This window comes from Thunnus albacares, chromosome 8 (genome assembly GCF_914725855.1).
Source record: "Thunnus albacares chromosome 8, fThuAlb1.1, whole genome shotgun sequence".
NCBI lineage: Eukaryota > Metazoa > Chordata > Actinopteri > Scombriformes > Scombridae > Thunnus > Thunnus albacares.
In genome coordinates, this window is record NC_058113.1 from 13,876,255 (window position 1) to 13,903,535 (window position 27,281).

At 40.5% G+C, this 27,281-nt stretch overlaps 2 protein-coding genes across 12 annotated transcripts in view; both read right to left on the reverse strand.

The window, feature by feature from the left end:
• LOC122987719 (transmembrane protein 65-like) overlaps positions 1–9,125 on the reverse strand; it is a 37,715-nt gene extending 28,590 nt beyond the window's left edge. Inside the window, exons 1-2 of one of the 2 annotated variants that reach the window (XM_044359737.1) lie at positions 8,969–9,125; positions 8,217–8,558 (exon numbers count right to left, since the gene is read on the reverse strand). In XM_044359737.1, the coding sequence (XP_044215672.1) occupies positions 8,217–8,523 (307 nt within the window). In that variant the 5' untranslated portion in view covers positions 8,524–8,558; positions 8,969–9,125. Of the gene's footprint in view, positions 1–8,216; positions 8,559–8,877 lie in introns of both variants that reach the window. The other variant, XM_044359736.1, reaches the window with a different exon arrangement.
• A 1,240-nt stretch (positions 9,126–10,365) lies between these two features.
• Positions 10,366–27,281, reverse strand: part of LOC122987166 (protein MTSS 1-like) — a 56,528-nt gene continuing 39,612 nt past the window's right edge. Inside the window, exons 7-17 of one of the 10 annotated variants that reach the window (XM_044358893.1) lie at positions 26,527–26,538; positions 20,928–21,085; positions 20,613–20,720; positions 20,309–20,406; positions 18,484–18,613; positions 17,103–17,222; positions 16,411–16,662; positions 15,925–16,137; positions 14,990–15,149; positions 14,579–14,860; positions 10,366–14,263 (exon numbers count right to left, since the gene is read on the reverse strand). In XM_044358893.1, coding sequence (XP_044214828.1) covers positions 13,719–14,263; positions 14,579–14,860; positions 14,990–15,149; positions 15,925–16,137; positions 16,411–16,662; positions 17,103–17,222; positions 18,484–18,613; positions 20,309–20,406; positions 20,613–20,720; positions 20,928–21,085; positions 26,527–26,538 — 2,078 coding nt within the window. In that variant the 3' untranslated portion in view covers positions 10,366–13,718. Of the gene's footprint in view, positions 14,264–14,578; positions 14,861–14,989; positions 15,150–15,924; positions 16,138–16,410; positions 16,663–17,102; positions 17,223–18,483; positions 18,749–20,308; positions 20,407–20,612; positions 20,721–20,927; positions 21,086–26,526; positions 26,539–27,281 lie in introns of all 10 variants that reach the window. The other 9 variants (XM_044358885.1, XM_044358888.1, XM_044358884.1 and 6 more) reach the window with 9 other exon arrangements.

Below are 27,281 nucleotides of genomic sequence, written 5' to 3' on the forward strand. Positions count from 1 at the left end.
AAAAAGCTGCTGGGTGAGGATGAGTTGTAACCAGGGTTAGCTTAATCTCTGCACAACTTCTGCTTATTTGCAACTGACTGTTCGTTAAGTCCAGTCCCATAGAGCAGGCGCACCACAATTCTGTGCATTAGACTTCCCTGACTGAGTCGGCTGACTAACAGACTGAATGGATCAAATTCTGATCTTATAAAGAGTCATTTTCATTTGTGTATTGCACTGTCTTTTTGGGAAGAGTGTGCCTTACATGATGTTGCAGTGTGGCCACTATGCCAAAATTGCTCCACAGCACTGCCTTGTTCCTGAGGGCTTGAACTTACACCTGTCAATATTTCCATTCCAGCATGGCACACATGTAGTTTACAATGATGAGGGTGGCAGAATTGCATATAGTGGTAGCCAGCCAAACTAAAACAGCTAACTTTTTAATGTTTCCAGCAGTGAGAACCATGTAAAAGGCATTCTAAATATGCAGTTGAATGCTGCACACATGATATAATGATTAAAGCTTGAGGCTAAAGCTACATGTCCCAGGGAAAAAAGTCACCACCTCTACCAGCTGATGTCCCATGTAGGACACATGAAAATAAAGTAGCAGCATTTTTTAAAGTCAGTGCAGTGATGTTTCCATATTGGTTCAGCCATGAGTCTCCATATTTATCATGCTGCTGGTAAACTTTGTTTGCTTGCTGCGCAAGCTGTAGACTCAGGTCAGCACAAACAGGACAAGCTTTTATGTGTGCCAAATTTAAAAAGTGGAAACCACAGTGGTCCAGCCCCAGCCTTGACTGTATCAGATGGAGCGGACCTTAACCTAAACCTAGAGTTAATACAGTACCAGGCAATGAATACAGGACTGCAAAGGGATATTAACTTTAATATCCACTATAAAATGCTGACTTTAGTCTTGTGGGGCTGCAGTGAAATCAGCAGCAATGGTGACTGTGTAGAAAAGTCAGTAACAGAAGCCTTCAAGGGGCCAAGGTACAAACCAAGGAGAAAACAGGGAGGCATGTGTGTTGCAGTAGGATCTGTCTAAGTGTGTGAGGGAGGAACAGAAAGAGAGGAAACGACAGAGCAAAAGAAATAAAAGCGGAAACTTGCAGGAGGTGACAAGAGGTGAATGTGTGTTGTCAGAGGTCACATTGTCCCATGAAAAAAAAAAAATCCATTCCTGTCTCTTATGCTCTGAAGCTCATGACCTCCTGATCGAATGGACAGGCTCACAAAAACAAACACCACCTTGAATATCAAACACATCCTGCTGCGCATAATAATATTACCTGAGCTTCTGTGGTGCCGACATAATTTGATTCCTGACTTGATCCATCTGTCTAGGTTTCACAACAAAGATGAGCCATATGCAGTGATTTTCTTCCTCCCTTTCATATCTTATGAATTATAAAATTTGAATTGGTGACAGACTGCCAATTGGAAGACAGATCTCCATTTACAATGTTTTTTGTCTAAACTTGGCCTTGATTTTGTTCCCTTACAAAGACTCAAACTAGGGAAAAACAACTTTATTGCTGAAAAGATTTCCATTTTTTTGCATTTAATAGTAATATAGTGGTTCTCAAATTCAAGGTCAAGATAAATATCAAGGGGTCACATCTGTTTGTGAAATGTCAAAAAATATTAAACTTTAAGGTCTATTATTGATCTTGGAAAAGCTAGTTTGACAAACAAAAATAGCAATAAGTGGATCTTAAAAATTCTATTTCAAATATATTTCATATATTCAAATCTAAATAATCCATGTGTCTTCTTCATGTGTCTTTGGGGGAGTAAAAAAAAACAAATACTGTGAGCTCGACACACACTGCAGTTCAGAAAAATTCCCAGTGAAGAACCAGTTGGAATCTACTCGGCGCACTGAGACTGATTAGTTATTAATGGCAGCAGCTCCATTGTTGGCAGCAAACCGCACTCAATAAATACATGAAGTCTCTGTGATGAATGAGTGTGTTTTCTGTATACAAATTACCAGACAAATGTCACAGCATAACCTCCATTTGAAGGCAATAGAATCAACTGTCTGGCATGTAATCACCTCTGGTAATGAGGATGAAAGAATAAAGGTCAAATATCATCATCACTGCAGCATCGTGACAGTGACTTGCAATGTTCAGTAGTGCTGATGTCTCTACTTTGTTTAAAAGAGACTGATGGGAGTCACTCGTGTTTGTGCACGGGTCATGGTGGGTTAAATATCACTATGGACCACCATTATGTGAGTGAATTAGCATGACAATAACGCTGTTTGAGCTGAGGCAGGATGGAGAAATGAAAAGGTGGTGTCTTATTTCCGGCAAGAAAGCTATAATCTGTATGGCTCTCAGAGGTTATGGCTTCCCCTTTCAACACAAAAGGTGGAATAAATATCATCATGCGCCACGAAAGCAATATATTGAGGATATTAAATATTAGGAATACAAGCCCACCTCCGAAACAGACTAATGTGAAGCTTCAAAGAGATTTGATACAGACTGAATCTGCGCGGTCATGGTTCAAGAAGAGATTCAGAAAAAAACTTAAAGACAAATGGAACATGGGTAGGAAAGTTCAACAAAGTCATTTAATCTCCAATATCTCTCAATCTCCATCTCCAATTAATACTCTCCACTCTCTACAGTGCATCTACATCCACTGAGCCATGAAGGGAAATTGCCTCTATCTCGTCTTCTCGCACGTCACCAGCAGACCAGTGGAAAAGCCATGTTAGTACAGCAGATGTCACAGAGTAACTGAACGCTGATGATCACAGAGGTCCAGATGGAACAGAAGGATCTCTGGTCATTTATTTGTTCATTTGATGCATCTCCCCTCTCTGACTGCTCTAAATGTTTGCTTCTTTCTCTGTGCTTTTACCCAAATTTGCATGAATTTGAGCGTAAGTCCTGAATTTTGTAAAGCTCCCTGTCTGAGAGGTATGAAAAATAGCTTTTCCACCACAAAAACACAGTACATTGTGTACATATATCAGCACTTATTCCTGTTAATACAGATTCGTATAGATTTTTTTCAGCTGTGGTTTTTGCAGAATGTGGTGAGTAATAATTAATTTAGCTTCTGTATTTTCACTCTCTCTTGCTATTAAACCACCACTGCGAGGTTCAAACAATAACCAGAACATTCTCTCGTTTCACTCAAATGAATTATTAATTGTTTCACATTTGACATGATTACTCCAGTCCCTGTAATTTGGTTAGTTATTTCACATTTTACATTTTTTCCTCAGTCAGACATTTCTTCGCCATAAAAAGACTGTGTAATAATCACTAAAGTGAAGATTTATCTCTGGTCTCTGACGGTGTAATTAGTGAGAACTCATACGTGACAATGGGAATTCATTAAGAGCCAAACTTTAACTGTGCTGGTCACCATTGTGAAAAAGGGTTTATCCCACATATGGTTTTGAAGCTAGATATGTTTTATTCTTCAATATAGTCATGAAGACTGTCTTATAAATCATAAAATACAACTTCATTTTTTAAAAATAATCGCAATGTTTTTCTTGGTGGCTTAATTTTATGTCTATGAAACACCTTTCAGTGTTAACTTCTGTTGTTGGTTTCTGTCCCAGAGCAATAAAATTCGTTTCAGTGCTCTTATTAAGTAAGTCTGAGTCACCTCGTACATCCCCGGGTTATTATACTGCAGCTCCCTCATTGTCCTGACATCTCTCTGCTCTCCACCCCTTCTCTTCCTGTCTGTTAACTGCTCACCTCCAAACCTCTCTGTCTTCATATGCCCTGAGTGTCTGTGTTCCCATTTCACCTCTGTCTTCTTCCCTACTTGCTTTCTTCAAACTTTGCCTTCTTTTACTTCCAAGAGAATGGGATATACTGAGACAAGAGAAAACAGCATAAATGCCCCAACTCATGTATGACCTTCAGGAAAAATTGCTTCTTCGCTTTCTCGTCGCCTCCATTTCTACCAAGGTCCTCCAGTGCTTGAGAGAAACCTGGCTGTTACCCTCTGCCCCTAAAATGCGCAGTGGATAATCATCTAGAGAATGAATTTTAAAACGTTTTCTGACTCACCAACAAGGAAAAACCAACTGAAAATTGAAGAACAAAACAAACAAACAGAAAGTCCTGGCTTATCAGTATTTGATTCAGTAAACCTTACATTTCACTGGTATAAGATGTGTTTGGCAGTATTACATTATTTCACCACAATATTTATTTATACAAATGTATTGCAGCCTTATTTCACAAATGTTCAGTTTCAGCCACCATGAAAACATACATGGAGACATCTGTTTAACATTAGACCATAACACTCAAAGTAAAGTTGAATGAAGTTTTACATTTTGGAAAAGGCGTTAGTGTTAATATTCCCAGATCTACTCTCTGATCCACAAACAGTGTACTGTATGTCAATGTTTTGTTTACATCTTGTTTCACTACCCCCAGTTACCCCCTTTGATTTTAACAGATGAGATGTCTGGCTTTTAAAACTCATTTTCTGACTGACTTAGTTCTCTCGCTACCGTTAAGCACCACTGATATACACCCACATACAGTAAGTGCATAGCTAATACCCTATTTCAACATGAACTGTTAAATGAACTGTCAAAAATTAGCCCATAGCGAGCAGGTAGGCACTCACTCAAATGTCAGAGCACAGTCTGGAATGAAGGCAAATGCATTTAGTAAACAAGACCAGCATGAAAATACTGCAGGACTCCCCAGGACTAAGATACTGTATGTCAGTGAGCTTCAGCCAGCGTCCTCCCCACTCAGCTAACCTGCATGTAACCGTCAGGAAAATGAGGGTTCTGCTTCAGGCATCCTGCAGCCTATAGGGGAGGTTATTGATGATGGATGTTGATAAGCGTGTCAAAAAAATCAATCTCTCCGTCAGCAAGTCAGTGAGAGTGAGTAGACCAGGCCAGCAATCACTGATTCAGCTACTCTGCAGCCTGCATATACAGTAGGTAAGAGAATCCCTGAGGGTTTTTATAGCGTGAAGGTGAGGATGTCAGTAAGCTCCAGCCAGGCAGGCCCCATAGGTAAGAGCAGAGGAATGTAGCTGTCCTCTACGCTTAGTCACCTCTATACAATGGCTCACATTATTCTCTCATATTCAGTTGTGGTGGTTTTGAATTCAAAGGAAGCTTTAATAAAGGCTGGTATTCCCTGATATTCTGCAACCATCACATCAACTGTGCAAGTAAAATTCTAAAAGACGAATCAAATGGTCACACTGGTCTGGTTTTCCAGCCACTAAGCGCAAAACAACAGTGGTCTAAGATGGGTGCAATACCTTTCTTTTTGCAGCCTTTGTGCTTTATATAAAAACTTCCATTATGAGGCTTATGTGGGATTTAGCGCTGTTTGCTCAATGTTGATATTGCAGTGTATTTGTGGCACACAGAGAGAGGCTCGCAGCATGTGGTCAGGATGCAGTCAGTCACATCTGACAGGAAAATAATGATGCGCTATTAGGAGCGGTGAGCGTGAAAGATCTCATGGTAAAGATGGGTCAGCCGGCCTCTATCCTGAAACCATTTCCGTGACAATTCCCCAGGGTGTGTGGACATAGACGGCAGCGGTGTATCAAATCAGGCAATCTGACAAACAGTGTTTTTTTTTAACAAGGTAATTTCCTGTGGGTGCTGAGGGAGACAATTTGGTTCATAGAAAGGAGCATGCAATATCTAATCTTGTTGAGTAATAATTATCACTAAAGCTGTGAAAATGAAACAACATGCGTAAAACCGCACTTATGTTTACCTGCTCATCTGATGAGCAAAGTCACGGTTAGATGACACTGTCACACTTAAGTATCATCTCCACTGCCACTCTAATCAGTGTTTTTTTTTTTATCACAGATGCTATTACCACTAATGTATGACCATCAAAATTATCAGTCAGCAGAAATCTAACTGGTCTGTTTTAGTGTACATGGCGAGACGTGACTGACTGCTATGTCATAATATTTATGTTTGAGATGGATGATCTGCTGAATGATAATCAGATTGTCTTTTTTCCCATGAAAAAACCTCCTCTGACAAGATGACAGGTTGAAATCTGCTCTGACATTTTCGATGGGAAAGAACGTAGAGCATCCAAAGTACAGATGAAACATTTCAAGCCACAGTGTCAGAAGTATCCTTATATTAACGCTGTCAGTCTGCGCTGTTGATTTGTGCACGTCTTTGCTACTTGTCACCCGCAGCCTGAGAAGAAACAGTGCAGACATGACACTATTCATAGCAACAGATGCATGTTTAACATTCAGCAGTCTGTTGCTACATGCTTTTAAATGAGCCTGGTGTACAGTGAAGATGGAATGAGATACATAAAATCAAGGAGACTGTTTTCACTTTATCTTCAATTTTTCTGAAGCCAGAGACATATGAAGCTTCCCTGCAGGGTGTCCCACAAGATGGGAATCATTTGTAAATCATGAGACACAAGAGCAAACAAGGCTCCAGTGAAGACTCTACTAAGTTCCCCGCAGCCCTGCAGGAAGAAAACGTCATGTCTTATCAGTAGAGTGCACTGGATCTGATATCTTTAACAACATTTTTAATGACACAATAAAGGAGCAGTGATTAAATTTCCAGTTTGTACTTATTTTTTATAGCTTGAAATATTCAGCAATTTCTATTGTTCATACAAATCAATTTGTAATAAATGATGTGATTCTATTTTTAAGTGTAGCATACCCTCTGCTCTTGACTGCTGGAGAGGAATATAGAGGGTGACAAAAACTCCCAGAGAGCCTCATATGCTGTAAAGCCTCTTCATCATCACTTATCTCTTTCCTCACTCTCTCCCTCTCCTCTCCTCTGCCTCAGTATTGATCTCCCATTTCTCTCTCTCGCTCTCTCTCTCTCTCTCTCCATATGTGGGACATCCACCATGCTCCTCCTTCTCTCATACTTTATTAGATTAGATGTAGCAGAAATAATGACTAAATTACAGTATGTGTTCAAATAGCCAATTGACTGTCTTTTTAACTATAATATGCTGGCTACATAGTACAGGAACCCAAAACGAGTCCCTAAATTAATCTATAAATATTAATATGAATATAATCAACTGTCTTACACAACTCTCCCCTAAAAATGAAGTTTTCTTCCAAAATAAGAGAATCAAAGGTAACCTACTATAAACTTGTTGCTTTACATTACAGTATTTGAATAACTTCAGTTAGTCACTTTGTTCCAATGCATCTATATTCATTCTTGTGTTTTACTGAATTGTTCTTTTTCAGTATCTCGGTGGCTGGAACATATCCGAACACCTTTTGAACAGTATTTGTCAGAAGGTTTGGCTGACTGTGCAGAAATGATAAATCACTAGTCCAACGAAGGACTGTGCAAGAATCAGTCAAAGAGAACAAATCTTGGTTCCAACCTGAATTCATCAATTCATTCCAGTGTATAAACGTTTGGAAGTACTGTATGATTTTGATTTAAACAGGTTGATAAAATGTGAAGTGAAATATTGTACTGACCATCGTACACCAATGCCACTATCTTAGCACTGTCGTTACACATTTACCGATCAATGGCTTCTAATTAGCAGGTCAGATAGATGTGGAAATAATAGTTACAGTAATATTACTTTATCGATTCTCTTTTCTCTGCACACAGGGAGGTCAGAGGTCAGCACCTGGGGATTATCTGTCCCTCACAATGGAACTATGATGTTATGTTTTTGGTGAAACCAGCGTTTAACAGAATACTTCCAACTGTGCCTCTTAGGCTGCTGTTACCCTTATAGAGATGAAAGTTGCTTCATCTTTTTACAGCTTGTTCTCTGATGCTGTAGCCTGGAACGGTACACATAGCTTCTGACAGTGGCAATTAGGCTGATGGGTGATTTTATAACCCCAGAGTTAACAGCTTGTCATATTGTATCTTGTGATGAAGTGAAGTGGTGAGTAATAGGACTAAATATGACCTGCAGTTGATGATCACTATGATGCAAAAACTGTTATAATCATTCACAAATTATTTCAATTAATCTTTCCAGTTAAGCTGTTTGTGATGATTCCCTACATTGTTCAATATATTAATTACAAGATTTATAAATGTAATTAATGTCACATTAATTAATCATGTCAAGCCAAAATTGCAGGTAAAATCAATTTCTAATGTAAAACATAGCCAATTCTCTGTCAGTGCACATACACTGATCTGATGTATCAACTAACTTAAAATGTTACTGCTCGCTGTACTGTTACACATCACCTACCTTGAGCTATGGCTATGGACTCGAACCTGTGCAGTTCCCGCAGCAGGCAGGTGCGCTCAGACGGATGAAGGCTATAAATAAACTCCTTTGCTCCCCGGGGCGAGTTGAGTGGCTCCACGGGCTCCTTCAGCGGGTGCGTGCCCAGGTTACACCGCTGCACCAGCATGAAGAGCGGCGGCTCTGAGGCGAGCCGGCCCGGGGATGCTACGGCGGATGTTTGGTTGTTGCTGAGTCCGACTCTAGCCAGCCCGGTCCCGGCTCTCATAGAGAAAACGGGCCGCAGCACTCTCCGCAGGCTGGGCAGCATCTCTGGGATGAGGAGTAGAGCGATGCGCCGGGAACCTGGAGGAGAACGGAGAAGGATGGCAATACAACAGGCCTGATTATCAACACTTTTAACCTACACTCCCCTAAACACATGACATAATCTCATCTTTGTTGCTATAATTTGACATGATCCCTGCAGTGGTCGCATGAAAACACCCTACACATCCTCGATCTGGTGACAACCCGGGTTATTTGAGGGCAAAACGCGGACCTGACCATATCAATTACACATTATTTACGGACATACTGACTCGAGCCTATTTTACACGCCTAGAGGGCAGGATAAAGTAGGAAATGTCCAAAATCAAACTGCAACTTGTCTTATCGGACGCACCTCAGTCGATGCTCCGCTGTCCCGTCCAACAACCTCCAGAGGAAACCTTGAGAATACACAAACCGCTGCGACGCATACGTTTCTTATTTACCTTCTATGCGATTTTGTAGACAGACGCACAAAACCTCTAAAACCTAATCGGCTGTAGTATTTGCGCAAAATCACATTTTTGCGACCGTAAGTCCGGCTGGTGTAACCTCTGGCTGACTGGATGGTGTGAGGCGGATGGGAGGGCCAGCACAGCCCGAAAATACTTTCCAATAGCAGAGCTGCTTTCCTCCGTGCGTAACGCTGACGGCACCGCCAGACGTACGCGCATTCAGCACATACAGGCACAATGCATAGACTGTTGTGATCATATTATCGCTTGCTGCGTTTGGCATTACGAAAAACATGCTGTGCACTGAAATGCTCATTGCTCTTGCTGATGTTATTGAAACTTTTTATGCCTCAAATGTTAGTAATACAGCTTACTAATGCATCAGGAGGTGAAAATGCTCATAAAGTGAGATAAGATGGTATTAAAGGGACATCTTCTGCAAAAATAATAAAGTTTGGTGCAGTATAGAAGTAATTCCCAGAGTAATAGGAGTGTCTGTTGTTCTCATCCCTCCCCCCTTCAACCAGACTACAGTCCACACCCAGAGAAAATATGACACCATGTGGAAGTTATTTGTTTCCAGGAGGAAAGGAAGCCTCCTTTGAGGAACAAGAGAAAAAGGTTTGTTTAAATCTGTGATTCAATGCCTCATTCGTGTTTTTAGTCGGCTGGTTTCTGCTACAGAGTGGGAGATTCATTATTTTGGCTTTACTTTTATTGATTAGATGAGTGCTTCCAGGCCTCAAAGGATGGGAGGAGTGATGCATTGTCTCAGTAGAAGCTATAAAAGCAGGTTAGGGGGTTAGGAAAAGCTGGGACAAGAGCGACCCCTGGTGGTTAACAGTAAACACATCATCTGTTTATAAGGCTGGAGTTCTTGTGCTCACCAGTAGGAATCCAGTAAATCAAGATATTGAAATGGTGAATAAAGGTTTTGCTGTCACACTGTAGTAACTGGTTATTACTGAGCAGTGGTGTCAGATATTTAGGAGTGGCACCTTTAAACAGCATTTTATGGAGGAAAAGAGCTTGTATATGTTAATGTTACCCACCCATCAGGCCCAATGTTGTCCATCATGTCGGATGTAATATACATTTGTAGTATTTGTTTTGTTAAATGTTATATTGGGTTATGTATGTGAAAGGGGAGGCAAATTTAAGAAAAAAACATTGTGATAATAAAGTCAAATCAATTCAAAATAGTTTGCATATAAACTTTGCCAAAAAGTGTTGAGCAATGAATGAAAGGAATTTTAGGCCTGCAGAATGAAAAAAAAAAACAAAACAAAGGATCTTAGCAGAGGAAGGAGGTCTAGATACACACACACTTGCACATTCAAGAGGCCAGTAAACTGAAGCAAAATTTATATTTTTATTATATTGCTAAAGCTGTCATTACACAAAAAATAACAACCTTTCACTTTCTGAAACAAACTGCATCATAACCTGTTGAACTGTACAGGGACAGAGAGGTCAACTCTCCTCGGAGGGTAGTGGGAGGGTGGGGGTGGGGGGGATAAGCTAAAACTAAACTAAAAACCAGGTTTAACCGCACTCTCAAACCCTCACAAACTATAAACTTCTTATTCATAGGATATACTGACATTTGGCAACTCTGATATAGTATATATTTACTATGCTAGCAATTTAAATATGAAAATTACATGTTGATAATACACGTTTAAGACAGGTGGACGGCCAAAAAACAAACATTAACATCATCAATAATATCAAGAACTTAATGCTGAGTTTACCAAAACATCTGAGCAATAATATCCTTACTCTGTTTGAAATTTAACAGTACAGGGGGTGTCTGTCTGATTTGTCAGTGGGTTGTGGTTCATCAGATTAAGTATGGCACAGAGATCGTACAGTATTTATGAAAGCACAAACTGGATTCACATGCTAAGATGTCTTTGGGCCAGACATTATGGACATTGTGACATTTGTTCAAATCTAATACGACAGATTGCTACCAGATCAGCTGTTTACTTTCAATACATTTTACCTCGAATCAATTGTACAGTAACTACAGTTTAACATTTAAATACAGATCACCCTCAGAGAACAGCTCAAATTTAGCATGTTGAATTATGATCCAGCAAACTTCCCTCAGTTTGCCAAAGAATTTTTAATATTTAACATTTGAAGAAAATTCTTGACTTAACTCATAATACTGATGCAACTCTCTCCATCATGAAGCCAAAACATATGAGCTCCTGTTGGAGGTCAGACAAACACATTTTAGTGTAGCTGCGTGTGCTTTTAAAATCAGCCAGCACTGTTAAAATGCAGTTTTTGCACGTGTGTGTGTGAAATAAGGGACTTAAATGAATCATAGGAGTACAGCAAAGAACAATTCAGTGATGCTGAAATCTGATTTACAACACATCATCAGATAGTACATGCATGAATAAAGGAAAAAAAACAACAACTCTATTACTCTGATATTTTATATAAGTATAAAAATAGAGATAGGTTGGGAAAGAAAAAAGATTTAAAGACTGAGAAAGAAAATAAATTAAAAATGTGTGAGTTCCTGGACTAACTTGTACAGCTAAATATTTACAGTTTGATACATCTTGTAGTAGCCATGGTCTCACAGTGCTTGAACTGAAATGCAAATTAAAATACAGACTATCACTCAGTAATGCAAATTCCTTATAGCCTATAGTTTTACAATGCTGCAGTCTGAGGAAAAGCCTCACATCTGAAACATCTTATTGTCCTGTAAAAGAAAAAAAAAAGTACCTATAATGATGTATTGCTTAAATAATACAGTGGGGTTTGATGTGATTTCTTAGTTTTTAGGGTAACAAATGTTTTACATATTGGATTTGTCCCCTTGTCGCCTTTGATGCTAAATATAAAACACCAAAATTAGAGCTAGAATGACTTCAGATGACAGATTAGGAACCTAATTAATCAAAGAAGGTGGGCATGCATGCTAGTAGACAACAGAAAAGTTCAATATAACAGCAACCAGACAAATAAAAAGTTTGGCATTACCAATTACAGCTTCTAACTCATGATTTCCAAAACATCAAAAAATATTTTGCCTTATTATCTTCTATAAAATGTTTTATAATATATATAAATCTGAATTAACATGGGGTTTTGACATGGCACATGTGTACTTTAACATTTATTAGTAGTGTTATGAGCAATCGATGCACAGCAGGTTGCAGGATGGCACATAAATGCTACAAAAAAATAAGAGGCCAATATAACGCAAGGGCTGCTGTATAAACACAAACCACTGAGTTCTACAAAGCTCAGCATGTAGATGTTGCGGATGATGTGAGATTCATAATGGAAAAAATGATGAAAAAATAAAACCAGTTCACATCCCATGGTAATGGTAATGGGGCATGTCAGAGTTGTTTCCAAACTCAACATTGATCATAAAATGAAACCAATAAATGTTCTGTGTAAAGCAGTGAAACTGAATGATTCTGGCACTGTGGAGGAGCAGGTGGAAATACAGGAAGATACAGAGCGTGAGAAGCAACGACACACTTCTCAGCAAGAGACGTGGAAAATTATTTACAAATCATGTAAATACTACAACAGCTAACACAAAACAGAACCTAACATGTAGCGTCAACCAGAACATGTAGTAGTGTCTCTTTATATGATGGCATCGCCCATGCGATGCTTTCATCTTCTTGGATGAACCTCAGGCTGCGACACAGTGTCAGTTCCTTTGCTTTTACACAAGCTCTCTTTTATTTTTCATACTTCTGCCCATAGTGACTTTGTGGAGAATTCAACCATGTATTTAAGTATTCTGGATGGAAGATGGCTTTGACAACACAGCACCGGTCTGCAGCCGTAATGGCGTCCCTCCAAGTAAGCAGTCAGTTCAATTCGGGAGTTGCCAAATGGTACAATCTAAAAGCTGACCGGCTGAGCCTTTACCTCCTAGTCTACCTGAGTACTGCTCTCTTGGTGCTGTGTAGTACTTGCACTGGTTATTGCGCTCGTTCTGCAAAGTCACTCGACAGTTCAAATGTTTATTTGTCCCACGATTGTACAATGAGTGTTTACACATATAATACACAGTGTTTATTCTACACTGAGAGGAGGCATACACATACTGTCCTTCTGCTTCAAGGAGAATACTGGATACTTCTTTACTGTCCTCTTAAAGAAATGAACATAATGTGGTATAAACCTACCCTTTCCTTCTCTTGTTATTTATTAACAAAAAGATCCTTATGTTTTACATTTTAATTACACATTTGAGGACTCAGATTTGCAAAAACATTTTAGTGCTGAAACCCTTTATTCTAGGACCTATGAAAGAAATTAGGTCCTATCTTGGTTACTTAACTTACCGTACAAGGATATACCAGACGTAGGCCTGTGATCCGCTTTGGCTCCAAACGAATATTTTTACTAGCTTTACATAATTTTTGCCAAATTAGGAGATGTGATCTTAGTGCTAAAATGCTTGGTTGGCACCCAACACCTGAGCAATAGCATATATTTCCTCTATGAATCATTCTAGAGGGCTTCTGTAATAAGGCATTCTCACAGGTGAAAATTTACAGAATGAGAACTGTGTAAAATAGGTGAAATAGGCTTCGTATATTAACGAAGAAGCCTTATGATTCTGTAAATCACATTTTTCTAAAGCCTCTGACCCCATTTGCAAACACAATGAAGGGGGAGCCTCACATCTGTGCCATGAGCTCACGTCTCTTATGACTCTCGCTTGCGTATTGTGTTGTTGTCATCATGCGATGCGTGGCGCAGAGCGGTCGTTAGTGAGGGTTCTCTTGAGCTTGACCCCCTTGCGGATGGCCACCAACATGTTGCCGTCTCCACCTTCTCCTGCTTCGTCTTCTCCCATCTCACTCTGAAGGTGCTGCTGGGTCAGCTGGTTGGGCAGGGGGACGGTGGGAGGGTTGGTTGTAGCCTGACCGCTCCAAGACATCACAGGCAGCGCGCCAGCATCCTCCCCTCCTGCCAATGTTGGAGAATCTGGGCTCTGTTCTCCTCCTACTCCTCCCATCTCCTCAGCACTCCTGCTTCCATTAACTGCTCCTGACATGTCGGGCACTGTAGGGATTTTTACTGGGATGACAGGCGTACGAATAGGGATGGGGCCTGTGCCAGCAACTGAGCCTGAGCGGCGGGCAGAAGGTTTTGAAGAGGGGGTGCGGCGGATTGTGGCGACCCCAGGGGTGACGATAACTGGACCGTGGCCTGTAGAATAGGAGCCAGAGGCATTATGAGAACTGGAGCCAGAATAATATCCCTGACCTGAGCAGGAGGAGCCTGTAATTATAGAACAAAAAATGAGTTTAATCAGTTAGAAATTACAAACCTTTCTATCATACCATTAACAAGAATAACAAAACAAAAAGGACATGAAAAAGAGAAACGGGTACAAAAACACCTACAAAACAACTATTGTTCTGATAAGGTCTTAAATAATACATAACATTTATCTAAGTGTGTTTAAAGTGGAGTTACTGACATAAAACATGATGCCTTACAAAAATAATTCACAAATAACATAAAAATTGAGAGACTTAAGTGTGAATGTAAAAAATACTTCTACATTTGTGACACTATAACTACAATGTGTACCTGTAGGGGTAGGAGGATAAGGCCCAGTAGGAGTGGAGGGATACGCTCCTGTGTGGATAGGGGTGGAGGGGTAGGCTCCAGCAGGGTAGACCCCCTGTCCAGGGTAGGGAGCCTGTGTGCTCGGCAGGCCGGCTGTGGATGCTGGCCGTTTGGTCTGGAACATGCGTCGGTACGACTGGCCGATGTCACTGTTTCTGGGGATGGTGGACGACTTGTCAAAGTCGGACTGCTGCTGCTCAGACTCCTGGTCCCCGGCCATTGAGAAATAGTCATAGTCCGATACTAGAAGAAACACACAGAAAAACAGAGAGGTTAATGTAATGACACAATGATACATAGCAGGATATTAAATGAAGAAAGAAGTTTGTCCTTTAAACTTGGTGATCGTCTGATTTACAAAGAATATGTTACCTTGTGAAGGTATAGTGTCTTCAGAGCAGCAGGGTGTGTTGGTCTGAGTGCTGTAGCCACTGGAGCACTGGATGGAGTCTCTACTGGACCTCTGGGTGTCCAGCTCTAGACCTCTGGATAAGGCCAGAGCCAGTTCCTCGTGGACCTCAATATCACCAGCCTGGAGCAATCAACCAATGAAAATAAAAACATTTCGTATAAGGGTCTGACTGTCTGAATACAGCCAGGTACAATTCATTAAAGTCATTAAAATCATTAGGTACAACTTGTTAAAGTCGTTAAGTGGGAACATTAGTGGTGAGAGACTCATTCATGTGGTCGGAAAAAAAAACAAAAAGACACTGAGCTGCTGGAAGTTGAATTTGAGGTTGCCTGAAACTTACGCAACACACCGTAGATACTTCGTCCAGTATATGTAGAGTAATGAGGTAATAGGATCACTGAACAATTTTGTTGTTTTTTTTTTTTTTGTAAAATTTGCAACAGCTGCAGTACTAACATTTTACAGCACAAAGCTGACAGTGGAGAAGCATAAAAGTGGACAGAATGTCTTCGTCCATATGGACACCATTTGCACAGTCAATGAATTAATGGAAACTTCTCACAAGTTGCTAATATAATATTTACTTTTATTAACAGTGACTTATTAACACTATAGAAGCCTATATAGCCTATAAGCCTATAATTCTAGAGTGTAAATGGAAAAATACTGATACAGAGATAGAAATAAAGTCAGTGGAGAAACAGAAGAAAAGAAAAGTGAACATGTGCCATAAATAACAGAAGAAAACTGAATCACAAAAAACAACCACACAATGAATAAAATTACATGTTAATTACACAATATCAACAGTAATTAACCAGAATCTGTGCTATAGTGAGAGCAGCTGCAAAAAAATGCAGTGTGGCAGTAGGAGATGTAGACTAAAACTGACCTTGAGAGGTGCAGCCACGGTCCTGTTCTTCTCTTCCACTGGGCTTGGTGTTTGTAGCGCAGCTGGAGCTGGTGCTGAGGTTGAGATAGAGGCAGGGTTGCTTTCACTGCTCATACTACCGTTACTGTCCACTATAGCTGGAGTCTCCTTGTCTTTCTTCCTCCTCAGTGTGTTGACCATGGGCTGGTCATAAGGCCCTGGCTTTGCCCAGTCCTGTAAAGAAGAAAGAAAGTCAGTGTTTTTGTACTTATACTTCACATTTATATTTCTCGCTGATGTGCTTCTGATGGCGTCTAAAATTCTCTCCTGCTTCAGTTCATCTCTTGGTTTTTAGGTCTGCGGATGTTGCTGGAGTATAAAAGAAACAAACGAACTAAAAGTGTATTTTACACACTGAACAAGAGTAACTTGCATGTTGAACAAACTGTGACCAAGGAGGAGGAGGGGGATAAGGTGGGATCATCAAGATGAAGATGATGAACAAACCTTCCAGCTGGGGACTTGGGATGAGGGCACCATGGGAGAGCCCATCATGCTGTAGTGAGGTAAGTCTGGCAGCAGTGCTGAGGCGGGACGTGACCATGAACGAGTGGGGCAGGAGGTGGAGGTGGAGGATGGGGAGGACGGAGGGAAGAAGTGGAAGGCAGTGCCGGAGCTGGAGCCTGAGCCCAAACTCCCCCCGTTGCTATGCAGGTAGGGGGAACTGACTGGGCTGTAGTGGTCGAAACCATTTGACAACTGGACATGTGTGTGTCGGTGGGAGGAAGGGTGATAACAGAAAGACACAAAAAGAAAAAGACACAAACACACAATGGGATAAATTATTGAAATGATAAACAGTGCGAAATAAAAATGCAAAAGACCACGACACTTGGGAGAAATAATTTAAATGGAACACAAAAATAATAAGAAATCCATATTGATCACATCAAAACAAAACACGTTGAACTAAATGAACATGAAAAACTGATGGAGATGCCATTTCAGAGCTGTCCTTGACTGCTGTTCCTTCACCTTGTCAGTGTTATATTGTGGTGTGAGGGAGAACGTAAGTCAATGCCATGTACAGCCAAGTATGAAGTTTAGTAAGAAGAAGCTGTGGTGCTTCTGATGCTAGTACAATACATACAAATTTTGTGGAAGAGGGGAAGAGTTGATGGTGGATGAGTGTGTTTCACCTTGTCAGTAGTGTGCTGAGGTGCAGCAGCAGCAGCAGCTAGAGAGGAAGGGTCACTGCTGCAGTCACTGTGAAACTGCCCAGTCTCTGACACCTCAGAGGAGCTGGAAATGGGACAAGGCTGGGACAGCGAGGGTGGCAGCAGCAGCAGCAAGCAAGCAGGCAGTGGGACAAGACCAGAGGGAGAGAGAGGGAGAGAGAGAGAGAGAGAGAGAGAGAGACAGAGAGAGATAGACAGAGTGGAAGAATTGCAAACACAGACATGTCAGCAGGTAGACAGAGAGAAGCAGTTTGTTAAGAGAGCAGAGGCAACTTTTCCACAGTTCTCAGCAGTTAGTCAGGAGTACAGCCAAGTGACTATAGAGGCTGTATAGAAGGTGCACTGGGAGTCATACCAGCATTAATTGCAAACACATCAGCAGTGTTATGTTAGAGGTGTTGGAGCTTTGTTAAAAGGAAGCATAGACAAAGCCGTGTACTGTGTGGAATGACTAGAAAGTATCCTCACCAATTGATATTTTAAAGTGGTCTATTAGCAATTTTAAGGTTAAAGAGTAAACCCTGTTTAGCAATGATACTGTGCTCCTTCAAACATTCACTACTGTAACTACACCAAGAATGAGGCAATGAGAAGGCTGGTTCCCAGGACAGTGCTGCAAATGGGTCAGATACTCACTTGCCAAACCACCTTCACTGCATCATAAAAACTTGGAAGTCTAACTACACCAATGTTTTCTGGACAGGGGAACTCTGTTGCTGGCGTGCTAACAAAACATCAACTAGTGCAGCCGCTCTCATGGTTGATCTCAAACCACAAACCCCAGCAGACGATCCCCTGGACTACCTCACTGATGATTATCTAAACCCCTGTGTCAGACGGTTTGAGAAAAGTGACAGAATGAGACTTGTTGATAGAGACACGCTCTGAGCGCCTGTAAAACATACTGTTGTCTTTTTAACATTTCATTTGACTTTGATGCATTTGCATGAAAATATAACACACAAGCCTCTGCAAGTTTAACCAAACCGCAGTCTGTCACAGCGGTCGACTCTTTAATAGCAGGATGGGGCTGACCTGTTTTGCCCTGAGCTAGAACGGAGGCAGACTAATTTCCTGAGCATTTATACTATAATAATAGCAGTGAAATGACTTCACCATGATCACATAAACTTACTGCTGCCAGCTAACTGCCTCTCATAGTGGTTTGGGAGATGTGTGAGAGAGGAGTTGTGTGGATTGCTGATGAGGGGTTTTCTCTGACTCTGACTACAATGACTTGTAAATCATACAGCATATGTGGTTTTATAGTCTTGTCTCAACCGTGTGTACATACTTGTATCCAAAATGATGATGAAGTGTGGGCGGTGAGGGTTTTTCTTACCTTTGTTTCGGCTGGCATAGGCGAGGATGATTTGGACGATGTGTATTGGTCTTGTGATGAAGAAATGAAGCCCGAGTCGTGGGAGGAGATGCTAGAGAGGCGAGCCGGGGCCTGCTGGGGAAGCGTGGAGCTACGGTACCGGTGACGGGGGTGATGGTGGTGGAAGAGGTGGTGTGAGGTAGAGGAGGAAGAAGAGGAGGAAGGAGAATGAGAGTGAGAGCCGCTGGATCCCCTGGAGTCACTACTGTTAACGCTGTTCAGACTACTGTGAAAGGGGGGGGGGGGGGGAGTGAGGGATGAGGGGAGGACCAGAGGAAGGAGAAGTTTGGCGGTGATAGGTGGGAGGTAAAGAAGAATCAAATGCGCCCAAAGGCGTGGATTGAGGGATGAAAGTTGGGTAAAGAAGAGATAAAAGGAATAACAGGGAAGGAATGAAGGTAGAGGATTGGGGGAGAGATGTGGAGGAGACAGGGTGGGAAACAATTAACACGGCACACCAAGATGCAGCAGGCAGTGACTGAGGCCAATCCAGTCAAAACAGCAAAACAAATCAACATAAGAAGCATGAAATCATAATGGCAATAATTCCAAGCAGGAAATCACAGGATTTCATGGACTATTAAAATACATACAGTATGGGCTAAATTATATACAAAGCTGACAAAATTGAAAAAAAAGTAACTGATGCTTGATTGTTCAAAACACACAAATAAAAGACCAAACTATCAAGTACTAAACTATCATGCACAAACAGAAACACATACAAATGTGTGTGCACTGGCCAAGTTACAAAATAGGTAAAAAATCATAAATTGCAAAGCAACAAAATTATAAAAGCAGCTTTCTTGCAATGATTTATGAAGTGCTTTTTTTTTTTAGAACAAAATAAGCATAGGCTTTGTACTGTAAGATGACAATGTTATATCTGCAAAAATATGGCTGAACTGAAACTCTTAAATTGCTCCTCTATAACAGGTTAAAATGTTTTCACAGTCTGGAAGGCCTTTAAACATTCTCAATGTGAAATAACATGTAATTTAAAGATGATTTGAGGTTGATTCAATCATAGAACACCCGCAATCCCAAAATTGACAGATACAAAGCAATACATAATCCAGTCATAAAATGTCTTTTTTAAACCAGATGAGTTCAGGAAAAATCATTAAGACACATAAAAAGCAGGGAGGACAGAATGTATGAGACATGGTCTGAACAGCTATGTAACAAAAAGTGCATTTTTTTGTCAATTCTTAAAAATGTATTCAAGCTTTAATCCTTATTTTTTTAAATACATTTTCACCATACATGCCTACTGTATATCAACGAAATATTCCAATGTGCCTTTCCTTTGACAATGTCACTTAATATCTCTGAGAGGTGAAGAAATTAACAACTATCAGTAACAAAGAGGAGATGAAGAATAAGAGCTCATATCCACCACTGGGTGGCAGACATAGATTGCGCAACATAGTTAAAGGTTTTTCTCCTCATTCCCCACCCCTTTACACTGATGTAAGCTGTCTCCCAAGAAAATTCATAACAACTGATCAGGTCTTAAGGACAGACTTGCAGATTTCAGTAGATCCTTTGTATATACATGTCATGCTATAATATAATCTCTAACTTTAACTTGACATCTCCTTGTTCCTCACTTCTTGGAAGTGGGTGACCAAAATAAGTTGAGTAATTCAATTTTCCAGTCAACATCGTTTGGATCACAAAAAGCTTTTATGGGTCTGATTGGTAAAATGTATACTTGACAGACAAAGCCTCCTTTTCACTTATTTTCAAGCTATGAGTCTTGTGATTGGTTGTTGGAGCCTACCTGCACATGCTAGACTTCCTGGACATAGTGGTGCTGGGGGATGAGGGCGGCGTTTGATATGACCAACCGTAGTCTGAGCCCTTCAGGTCCAAGATCACCTGAGGCAAGAAAATATTTGTTGTACTCATTGGTCGTACTTATGAAGAGAGAAGGCACTGAACAAAGCTACATTTAATCCAAGGAGCGTAACCCCCTACAAAAAACCCCCACAAAAATATGACATACAGAGCAAAAAGGGTATGTACTACAACAGTTGCTTTTGTTTTGGTCAATTGTTCACAGATTACTTAAACTTTTTCCTCACCTGTTCACTAGCAGGAGGAAGCTTGTGTGGGTCAGAGGTCAGGGCTTTGAGGTCATCAGAGATGCCCTGGAGATGGGTGACCTCTCCCAACATAGAAATCTCCTCATCCTAAAAGAATACATGACAGAGAAAATGGGGAAAAAAATATACATTTATTGGTAATGTGATGAAGTAGAGAGTATAAGCTCATTCTGGCTTGTGTGATTAAAACAAAAAGCCACTGCAGAGTGAGATGACTACACAGCACTCTTTTTATTGCTCTCCTCAGTGCTCATCTGAAGGTTTATTTCTCTCCTTCTCCCACGCTGTACTCACCACTACAGGCCGCAGCATGGCTACGAACCAGCAGAATCTCTGTCTCTCCTCTATAAGAGCCTTCCTCAGGGCCTGCTTCTCTGTCTCCTCCAGCAGAATGTATTTATCACTGACATCCTGCATGGCGCTGTCCAGCTGGGGTTGGATATCACCACGACCTTGTACACAAAACACACAAACACACACACAAATGCAAACACACAAAAGGATACATGATTAGTTCAAATAAACTCACAAGAAAACACAAGATTGATCTATTTACTAACCTATGAACTTGATCACTTTATATTATTCCATTCCATCCATCCTCCTTTACAGTATAAATGAAAGAATTATGCTACAATGACATGCATGGATCATCTCACAACAGTTAGTAGCATGTTGGTTTGGACTGTTTCAACTGCTACACATTATATCTTTCATTGTGGGCATTGCTATCTTCAATGCTACTATTTGAATGTCCTGACTAACTTTTGGCTATCACTGCCACATGAAGAGCCACTCTTGTCAGTGAAGTGTTTCCTGTCTCTTGTTCAGAGGTGGTAAGACGGTTATCTACCATTCTTTAGGCTAATCTGTTACTTGGAAAACTTCAATCTATTATGGCGAGATAGCCAAAAGTGAGAACCATTTTTGACTATCTCTACACTACTCTTTGTTAAACACTTCAAAACCAGGGCGTTTCTAGACATGGTTAAGAGTGACTGCGTGTGTTTCCATGGATGACAAGAGTGCAAGGTATCCCCAAGACCATCTGGCCCCATGCATTTATGTGTGTGTTTGCATATGCAAATCTGTAAATGTTTGAGGACAATGACAGTCCCAAGGTTATCTTGTTATTCAGCACTGTGTGCGTCTTTATGCTGTGTGTATACACACAGTATGTGGCTGTATGCACTTCTGTGTGTGTGATGTGAACAGAGAATGCCCTGAAGCCAAATCAAGCCCTCTTGAGTTCTCAATGAAGGCAGGAAGGCTGGCGACTGCCCAAGACTACATACAGTGAGCCTCAAAGGCATTATCAAACCCACTTAAACTACTCTTACACACCAACATATACACAAAGTCTTGACTTTGATACACCAAGGTTAAACCCAGAGTGAACAACTTTGTGGTCTGTCTGTCTGCTCTTGAGTCTGGAGAAAGATAATGAACTGGCGCCTTTTGTTGAGTCCCTATATCATGCAAACCAGTGGTAAAGAAACACAGATAGAGTTACAAAGGAAATCATCTTCACCTCAAATGTAAAACATAAGGATGTACGTCTTATCTTGAGGACAAGCCACCAGCTCTTTCCTCTCTGCTATGTCAGTACAGTTTATTCATTGTATATGGCACAGCACACAAGAGAAGCTATGTTTCCACTGCTTTATCTCTCCATCCGTCTGCTAGGCCACAATAAAAATGACAATTAACAATGGCTGCTGCACAGACACAGACACAGACACACACACACACACACACACACACACACACACACACACACACACACACATACACATACACACACACACACAAGCACTAGCCTAAGTTGATGGAAAAGCACACCAAATGGAAACTATCATTATACACCCACTGGCATTACAAGAGCTGATATTAATGAAAAGTGACTAATTGCTTAAATCAATCGAGTGCAAAATGAATGTTGACATCTGGTGAAGTTGTCAAATATATGTCCTCACTACATATTTTGGGTGGATGAAGTTCTTTCAAAACCATGTCTGTACCTAAAGTGAAGGGAACGTGCAATTATGGTGGACAGGTTTTCCCAGTCTAGACAAGTTTAGTGTAGTGGAACCAAAATACCAAAAATCATCTTCACAATTTTTAGTAAATGACTAAAATCCGTAGAGGTACTGCCACTCTTTGAGTTTACCAACCTTAATATGGGGCAGTATACACATGTATGTACTCACAGAACTTTGTGGTTGTTGACAAAATAAAACAAACTGAGTTTCCATATATAGGGAATCCATTTTCCAAGCTCGGTTTGGTGTCTGTAACGCTGAAAACTCAGAGGAATGTGGGCTATGTGGCCCTTACAGCAGTTCCTGCTATTTAACAATATAGAGACTATGATGGAGTAGATGGACTGTAGTAGCCAGACTTGGAAGTCCAACCTGCTGCATATATTTCATGTACATCCAGTGGCAACTATTTGAACAGACAAGTATACAACTACATTGTAAGGTTTGGTGGAGAGGCGGCTATATGACTGAGCCTGAAGGAAACAGACCTCGCTCATTAGTTTGGTTTCCACTGCAGGATCAAACTCATTATTATTCACTTCCCTCCAGGCAAAATTAGTCTTTTTCCATCTCTTGGCACGGAAATTATTTATAAGCTGGGCTGATAATTCAAATGATGTTTTAATCTATAGTTTAAATAGCTGGTCAGTGATTATGGACAGGTAGATGCAAGTGCATCCATGAGGTAAAACCGCAAAGAGTGAAACTACAGAATTCCAACTCTTGGTAGCAAAATGATCAATGCCTACAATGACAACAAATGATGCTTTCACTGACTGTAGGCTGTGCTGCAATGCTCAGTGATACTGTAACATTGAGATATCCTCTTCTCACACTACAGACGTGGTTTCTTTAACTCTGGTTTAAGGTGATTAAAAATTATTTCAAACTTGAGGACTCCCTTGACCTCAAAGTAGCTTTTCAGGTCCCAGAACCAGAAATTCTGTGGTGTCTCCCTGGCATGAAGTAAAATGAGGAAGCTGGTTTTCTCCTACTAGTTCAAGTCTTGGCAGACTGTATTCTCAACATAACCAAAGTGGTTTTGGAAAGACGCTACTATAAGTTGAGGGACTTCGTCTGAGACAGAAAGAAAGTCAAATATTTTCTTTTTTGGTATTGCTTGAATAGTGATTACCATTAACACAATCAGTGTCATATTACTTCCACATCTACCCTGTACGTCTGTTGGTGGACCCATCAAGAAGTGACTTATTCCTTGAATCATTCAGTTGCATGGATAAGATTTAATCTCTTCTGCCAATCACCAGCAAACTGATTCCTTAAGGCTTACAGAGTGATATTTGAGTGTAGTCCTTTGAAAGTGAATTATGAGATCATCAATTCAAACATGTTTGCACTCATGATAATTATAGTGCTCTTGTGGAAACTGACCATAAATGGTAAATACTATCAACTACTTTCAACTGACTACACATAAAGACTGAAACTTCTTTTCAACATTCGACCAAAAGCAATACTCATTACTCACTCAGGTTGAGACAGACATTAGTGTTGATGTAAGGGGCGTAATTGCAGGGATGGAGAGGGTTATACATGCGTACAGGGATGCACATATACTACTGTGTACCACCGCTGTCATGCATGGTTGGCTATAAAGTGTCTGCTTCAATGGCAGTAGTTACAGTCCAAGTATATCTAAATAATGGATAAGAGTACTAAGGTTTTCCTCTTAGTTAATCCCCATAAATCAGTCCCAACAAGGGAACTTAAATCATACTGTGTATTGTACTCATGTCAGATAATGCACGCACATCCTGGCATGAAATGACAGCTTGTGGGAAGCAGAGGGGTTGTTAAGAGCTGAATGTCACAACTTTGTCTCCGCTATGGGCTGTTATTCGGTTTGTACACATTCCCGTCCTGTGTGCCATAACTTGTGTATTGTTAGAACTATGCGAATGACAAAGCCCTAATTGCTACTTCCTCTTTTATCTTCAACCACATTTTAACGCCGAGGTTCAGTTTAAGGTCAAGGGTCACTGACTGCATTGTAAACAAATCCGACCTGAAAGATATTTCAGTCATTTGTTTTCAATTAAGGACAAATAGTTGTTGTACAATGTATTATTTATCACAAATTTTGGGCTTAGAAACACAAAATCAAGCTAGAGTTTGATTCATGTTCTACAGTTGTTTTTACCAAACTCAACTTGCCAGAAATTGAGTGACTGAGCCAAGTTGAATGGTGGGGGTCGAAATGGCCCACAGTCTGCACACATGTACATGTGCGCGCGCGAACACACACACACACACACACGCAAATGAGATTAACCGCTCCAGCTTTCACATGACCAATGATTACATTAGGTTGAAGTCATAGGCTGTTTCTTAGCAAGGCCAGGGTCTCAGGTCAGAAAAACACCCTCACAAGACACATATCAAACATCAGATATCTCCTCACAACACAAGCAGACAGATGGGCACTTATTTCTGTGTGTAAATGGAGTGCTCTTCTTCTAAGTACTGTGATTACTTTAAGTAACCTACACATGAATTTGATTTAAATATTTGTATGTATTTCTGTGATATAGAGGTCAGTGAGTTTAAAGGCTTCTTTGGCGAGCCAGGTGCAGAATGACAAATAAGCACTCTGGGCTCCCTTGATGGAAATTTTAATGTGTTTGTGTGTGTGTGTGTGTATGTATGGGTGCATTTGACTCTGTGAAATATTTGCTTCTGGATGTTGTCCTCCCTAACATCAAGGTAAGAATCCCCAAGATGCCTGAATGAAAGATGGCTGCCAAACAAAGTGAAATTTAGTTCCGTTAAAGAAGAAAATGGAACTATTATTTAACTTTGTTTCTGCCAGATGACGGCAGTAATATGTTTTTATTTTCTCTCTTTAGTAACTTGCTTCCACACAGAGGTACATCCCACAATTGAAACCCATAAACGACTATAAATGTACTGCAAAGTTCAATGTTTGTGCTTTTGTTGTTGCCCATTTACAATGCTGTACTGTGGACAGTCAAAAGAAGTAAAAGCATTTAAAGCATTATTATTATTTTAAAGATGTGTTCTAGCAACACTTTCTTTTATTGATTGTGTCAATGGATGGCTCGCTAAAGGAAAGACATAACAGGAATAAAAGGAACATAACATTGCCAGCTAAGACAACACATATGGCGGACATCACAAAAATTATCAAAAATTTGTAGAAATTAATGTGACACTACAGAACTGGACCAGTCAGTAGAAAGATCCACCCACTGGACCAGTTAAGACCCGGGTGCATCAAAAGTCTACTGAGGCCTCCACTTCACCTCCGTTCTTTTTATTACATTCCCTACGGTCTTTCGCCGTCAGGCCACAGCATATTAGTACGTTAGTGTGATACTTAATTGATCTCATACAAAAATTTTCTGATGAAATGTCAGGAACATCATTACTTCAGGTGGTTACCCACATGAGGCCTTGAACCCAGGACATCTGGATTATTTGATAATTAGGACAGCCTGCTGCGTGAACAAGAGAATCCATAAGAAGACAGAGGAGAGGAGGCAGAGGAAGTCACAGTAGAAAGGATGAACCCTGGGTCTCTGTTACCCTTAGGTAAAAACCTACAGGGGACAACAGATTCATAAGCAGCATACTATGTATGAATCTGACTATGCCAGTATGTTGTGGCAACAATAGACCGTAAACTTTGGATGCCATATCTGTAGAGGAAAATTGAGCATACCAACATTTAACAGCATCCACAGTATTGATTATTTGCATAAAAGTCTAGATTTTTGGTGGCTCCTTCACAATGCGACCAATATACTTGGTTAGACATTAGAGCATAAGCAACAACCTGGAAAGGGAGTCAATTCCACAGACTGACTTACCTAGAGTATCAGCTGCAGTGCAGCATTAGGAGACGGATGGTATCAGAACCACATGGGGACAGGGAGAGGAAAAAGATCCAAGTCAACTGAAAGAGTGCCAGCACTAAACACTAAACTATGCCCTAAAGTTGCAGCCTTGTGTGTGTCTGGATGCCTGTGGATTGGTCAGTGTATTAAACTAGACTGAAGTCAATCTATTTCAAAAGAAAAGTATTACTTTGCTGAACAACATCAAAGGGGAGCAACATGACATGAAACCATATTGCAAACATTTTGAATTATTAATCTTTCTATCTTATGTCCTACAGTGTCTAAACTAGCACTTTGTTGAATGCAGAGAACTATAGGGGAGCAACACAAGCCTTATGTAGCAGTATTAATATTTCAACATCTGTACAACATGTACAATGTAAATTACATACCAAAATTAACAAATCTACTGTAAAGTAAGAGTTAGAAGCATCGATTCATTTTTTGCAAAGGTTTGTTGCACCTCTTCCTCCATCTGCTGACTTAAGGAATGTGAGACATGCACTTATTCAAACCTGAAACTCTCAACATCGCAAAATATACAGGAAGCACATTAATCTAATTCCTTTTTTGTGTATGTTAGTTTTTCCTCTAGGTAGGTGAATGCGTATGTAGAACCTGAGCCAAGAGAACTGCAGAGGGAAAAAGCCTCTGCCCTCTCTGAGTGTTTACCAAGTAAGGTAATGTTTAGCCTTACCAGATCTGCACAAGTCTTAATCAGTAAG